The sequence below is a fragment of the Colossoma macropomum genome, unplaced genomic scaffold (assembly GCF_904425465.1).
Source record: "Colossoma macropomum unplaced genomic scaffold, Colossoma_macropomum, whole genome shotgun sequence".
NCBI lineage: Eukaryota > Metazoa > Chordata > Actinopteri > Characiformes > Serrasalmidae > Colossoma > Colossoma macropomum.
In genome coordinates, this window is record NW_023495934.1 from 158,423 (window position 1) to 164,422 (window position 6,000).

Below are 6,000 nucleotides of genomic sequence, written 5' to 3' on the forward strand. Positions count from 1 at the left end.
AGCTACATTGGCTACGTAATTCAGGAAAATAAATTCCTCCATGGACAAAACAAACCAGATAATTACCTGCCCAACAGAGAAATAGCAACCTTGGCGTCACTCCAGGTCTTTCTCCCTCAGGTTTCGCCAGCTGAAGTCAGCTTCTTATTCGCCAGCTTCTTGTTCAAATTTTCACTGGGTGCTTCAGGTGCTTTATTGGTGCCAGAATGTAACTGTTGCACCATTCAAGTTGGAACGGGATAATTTGAGCAAGAAGCTGGCAAATAAGAGGCTGACTTTGAAAAAAGCTTTGTGTTTGAAAGCCACATCAATGGTTTTGTAGCCATAAAACCCTTCAGAAACATTATACCATGCTATAACATTAGCGCGAACAACGACACGGAAGGTAATGTAACTAATGTCAGCTAGGTTGTGGGTTAGACAACTGTTGCTACAATTGCTACTGAGCTAAGCTGTTGCTATCACAAACATTAGCAAAACAGGACAAAACAATACTGACCTATTGGTTCTGTAAATCAATGTTACCCACCTATCACACAGATCCTCACATCTTTTCAGGCCTTTCAACTCTGGATGAAGCTGAAGTCAGCTTCTTGTTCGAATTTTCCCATTCCACCTTAAATGGTGCCTGGGTGTCTCAGTGGTGTCAGTGGGCAGCAGAATATAGCTGTTGTACCATTTAAGATGGAACGCGAAAGTTTGAACAAGGAAGTGTAGAGTAAAAAGCAGACTTCAGTTTCGTGTTGGAAAGCTACACTGATGTTCACTGTGGTTTGATCTTGTGCTTCATCCAACCTTTTTGTTCAAAGCCTTTTCTATTTTTGTCTTTCATCAGCTGTACAAGCTGTTGTAGGTCTGTGTGTGACTTTTTCTGCCATTTTTGTTAGCCTAGCTCGCCACCGTATTCACACATGCGCAAATCAATACACGTACACAATGCACGCATGTGGGCAGGTCTTAACGTAGGTAAGTAGGCTGAATTTATTCTGAATGAAATGACTGGACAGAGTTTTAACAGTCCTGTGGCCTCCACAGATTTGTTTCTTTTTAACGTCAGAGCATTTGATTCATTAGTTGCCATTGGCATGTAAAGTATTTCAAGAAAAATAAAAAAAATATTTCTAAAATAAATTGCATACTCCGCCTTTGATAAGTCATGCATGATTTCTGGTCATTTTCATGTCTGTTTTCACTTGTTAAAAGTACAGACAGCCACAGCTACTTCCAAATATTCCACCGCTCTGCTTAGGCTGAACAGGCTGTTTCCATCAAATCATGCAGCGTTTTTTCAAGAGCCAATCAGACTATATCTGATACATTGATCGCATATTACCGGATGAAATACATTTTTGGTCAAACTAAACTAAATAAACATGATAACATTCATATACACTTTTTGTTGTTACTTTTTACAAATTATTGACACGTTTTTACTGTATGCTTGATCAAATGGTTACTGTAATATTCCTATAGCCTGTCTAGGCTTTCTAGCTTGCATCCATATACTGAAAAGGCAAGCTCTGCCCCTGACGTGTGCTCTTTCAGCACTGTCCATGACTCATGTATGGCAACTGAATACAGAGCTCCACTGACTATGACTCTTATATACTGTCAGGGTAACGTTTAGTTCAATTAGTATTTTAAAGCTATGCAAACTGCACTGACAGATTTCAAATCTTGTACATAAATGGCTTAAAGCACTCCTTATATGGTTTAACATACATAAGACAAAGAACAGAGGCTAAGCTAACAATAGGAGGATATAGAAACAAGGCTGCAAAAAGCTGTAGCACTTTTCTGCATAAATAAGATTAAAGTACTAAGTGAACATGAACCACAAATACAAATACAAAATATTAATCTAGGGTATGTATGATATCTTAAACACTAACAAATTATGCTAAATATGATAAAGACAAAGGCTGCCAGGCTAAAATTCCTTTGCAGGGGTGCTATTTAACATTAACTAAGGACAGAACACACACACACACACACACACACACACACATTTTCTAAGCCGCTTATCCTTCTGGGCCGCAGGGGTGGGGGGTGGGGGGTTGCTGGAGCCTATCCCAGCAGTCATTGGGCGAAAGGCAGGATACACCCTGGACAGGCCACCAGTCCATCACAGGGCAGACAGACAGACATACACAGTCACACACTCACTCACACCTAGGGGCAATTTAGCGTGTCCAATCAGCCTGGCTGTATGTATTTGGACTGTGGGAGGAAACTGGAGAACCCAGAGGAAACCCACACAGGGGAGAACATTCCAACTCCACACAGAAAGGACCTGATCACCCAGCCGGGGAATCAAACAAGTCTGTGATGCTACAGCGCCACCCACTGTGCCACCTTGCTACCCTAAGGACAGAACATTAGTGGTTAACTATTTTTTAAGTTCTATGTTTCAGTTTCAGTTTGCTTGCAAGATATATATCTTGGCTATTTTTGTGGAGCGTAGATGTTGTTTTGCATTTGCACTGACCAAGGCAGACATCTTCAGCACCAATAACTAGTGCTGGGCGATATGACCTGTTTTACCTCGATTACAATTAATGATCGATTATTTTTTTGTTGGTGTTCGTTGGCAGTCATGATTGTTTACCTCTGGATGAGCCGCGTGAAGCTCTGTTCTTTTTCGCATGCGGCTCAGTTTAGGAGCTGATCTGCTGTGTGAACCTAGCCTTAGCATCCATGTCGCAGAGTGGAAGTGGCGGAGTCGCATGATATTAGTAAGTATTTAAGGGCACAGTGCATGAACACACACAATGGGGAAAGGATTAACAGAATAAAAAGTCTAAATAACCGACATGGGCAAGAGTATGTCAGTTAGAGGTTCTGAATGTCAGTTTGAATTACTTTTCGATTAATCGCCCAGCCCTACTAAGAATAGCAGTCAAACAAGCTATGCTTAACTGCTGCTTATAACAGGCTGGGGAGACATCTTCAGCACCAAGGACAGCTTCCAAACTAGTTTTGCTCTTGTTTGCCTTGTCATGTGGTGAATTACTGTACTTTATGGAAAAAAAAGAAATAAAGTTTACATTCATTAAAACTGCTTCATGGTCTGTTTGTGTGTAGCTTATTGCGGCCAGCCTAACGAGCGGCCAGATGTGTGATGTTCTATAGAGTAAAAAATAAGCAATGGGAAAACTCATTTTACATTCAATTAGCAAAACATCTTCAAACATCCTCTGGCATGCCTGCTTGTAGTTTCAGTGCAGTGTGGCACAAGTTAGCAAAGCTGCTGCAGCTCAGTTTCTTAATGGCTCTATCCTTCCTATATAGCACGTTTTCTAAGTAGTGAAATTCTAGTCTGTTCAGCTAAACAGTGCACTATTTATTCTGGAACTGTGCATGTGGCTAAATCCCAAATGGCTATTTGTTAGACCTAGTATGCACTGCTGGACTGCAGGAGTATTCGTATGTGGTGACCTATGTAGGAAGCAGCTGGCTCTAGAAATCTGTTAGGATTTTATAAATCATGCAGTGTATGTCCAACTTAAGATGGAGTCCACCAGCCAGTCACAGCACAGCAGACAGAACACCACAAACCAATCATACCAAAGTAGACGGGACCCCTTAGCCAATCACAGCACAGCAGCCAGAATAACACTAGCCAATTATACCACAGCAGAAAGGATCCCACTAGCCAACCACAGCACAGCAGACAGAACAGCACTAGCTAATCACAGCACAGGAGACCGGACTACATTAGTCAATCACAGCGCAGAATGCGGGGGCTGCCGGAATACGGGTGGGTATAAAATAACGGTTTTATGTGTGACCACACCCAGACAGTCAATTATACCAAAATATTACTACAGCTGTCCGTTATAAAAGAAAACGCTCCTCTTCTTCATTCTGCTTTAAAGCGAACAGCCCGTCATTATAGAAATACAGGAACAAATGAACATCCAGCAGCTCTGATCCTGGATTCTTTTTCACATTATAATCCCTGCTGAAAAAAACACATAGAAACCGTTTTGGTTCCTGATAGTCTTGTAATGTGTTTTGGCTTTTTTAATGGGTTGATGTCACAATGTAAGATATCCTACTGGTTAAACAGGTGATCAATGGCTGATTCTAAATGCATTTGATGGTTTCCTGATCTAGTTTAATCTAATCTAAAGGTGTTCTACAGGAAACTAGTGACTATTGGAAACCATTAAACTAGTTATGATTAGAAAGCAAACCCATTAGATTTTAATCTTAATGGTTTCTAATGGTCTTTTTTCAGCAGCGGTATAACAGTGTCTTTTTTAGTTCAATGTGTTAAACTCAGACTCACTGCGCCCTCGGGTGAAGCTGCGACAGCAGAAATTCCTCTGAGACTCAGACGCTCCTCTTTCAGACCGCAGCTCCGCTTCTCTCTCCTCCACAAAATGGCGCGGCTGCTCAGCGCTGAGGAAAATCTCTACTTTCGGTTTCGATGTGACGGAGCTGGGCGGGGCTAATGCGTAGCTCGACCAATCACAGCACTCTTTAACAAACTGAACTAACGGAAAAGTAGCGGCTGAATCTCTAACGGCTCTCCGCTCCGCACAGAGAGCGCTACGGAGCTGACCACGGACTGCTGACCCAGACAGGGAATAACGGGGCTGATAAACGGGCATTCGGGGTCCAGCAGGGCGGACAGCTCCATACTGGACTAACAGAGCCCGGTTTGGGTGGAGAAACACGGACTACTGACCCAGACAGGGAATAACGGGTCTGATAAACGGGCATTCGGGGTCCAGCAGGGCGGACAGCTCCTTACTGGACTAACAGAGCCCGGTTTGGGTGGAGAAACACGGACTACTGACCCAGACAGGGAATAACGGGTCTGATAAACGGGCATTCGGGGTCCAGCAGGGCGGACAGCTCCATACTGGACTAACAGAGCCCGGTTTGGGTGGAGAAACCAGAATTTCAGAACTTACTAAGCGCATTAAAGAGGAAGGAGGGAGAGATTTGAGATTCAGTCATTATAAATGGTGAAGCAGAAAACTGATACAGCATAATAGCTAAAATAGAAGAGTGCCATTCTAAATAATAAATAGGTGACATTATGTACTTCTGTACTCACCTGGTTTTCAATACATACATATATATACATACACACATTATGTTCTCTCTAGAGAATATGTGTATAAACATACAAAAACACATACACTATATACTGTCTATTCATAAATGTATACATCATACGCTCTACACACTGACGTATACACTGTACACTCTACACATTAATGTATACACTATACAATCTCTGTAGAGTGACCCACCTTGTATAGTCACTACTCTTAGTCCAAGTTATCTTGCTTCAGTTTGCAGATGACCCCAGTCTTAAAGGACAAAGTTACACTGTGATCAGAGCATGTACAGGAAAGAAGGATGTGCGCCACAAACCTTCAAAACATCAAAACTACTAAAACTATAGCTGATCAGAGACTTCAGGCAGAACCCTTCTGCACACTCCATATTAGCAAACAAGAACATCACTGTTAATGTGGCGGAAGCTGGTGAATTCCTTTAAAGGGCCCATATCCTACATTTCTGCTGCATTTCATTTTTTCCTCTGAGGTCCACATATAATGTTTTTAATGTTTATAAAACACAGACACACACACACAAACACACATCATCTAAAGCACTTATCCCTCTGGGTCGCGGTGGGGCGCTGGAGCCTATCCCCATTGGGCGGATGGCAGGATACACCCTGGACAGGTCGCCAGCCCATTACAGGGCTGTTTATAAAACAGTCATAATTAATTCTTACACTGCAATTTCCAACGTCTCCTTAGCCTTTAAAATAAAGAAAAAAATTCATATCGCTACCTTTAACACTAATATATGTAAATGAGCTCTGTTCTGATTGGCTGGGCAGGTCTATATTATGCCTTGATCAAAAAGTAGTTTGGGATGAAACCGTGCTTTTAACTTTAGTATGACTTTAGTATTAATCCTGTTTCTCCATTACTCCAACTCAAATTTCAACTTTGTGTAAAAATTAAA

At 41.9% G+C, this 6,000-nt stretch overlaps 1 protein-coding gene across 1 annotated transcript in view; it reads right to left on the bottom strand.

Moving 5' to 3' along the window:
- Positions 1–4,872, bottom strand: part of LOC118803636 (selection and upkeep of intraepithelial T-cells protein 6-like) — a 102,312-nt gene extending 97,440 nt beyond the window's left edge. The window contains exons 1-2 of the mRNA XM_036564096.1: positions 4,809–4,872; positions 4,295–4,579 (exon numbers count right to left, since the gene is read on the bottom strand). Of these exons, the coding sequence (XP_036419989.1) occupies positions 4,295–4,579; positions 4,809–4,872 (349 nt within the window). The remainder of the gene's footprint in view (positions 1–4,294; positions 4,580–4,808) is intronic.
- Between the last annotated feature and the right edge of the window lie 1,128 nt (positions 4,873–6,000).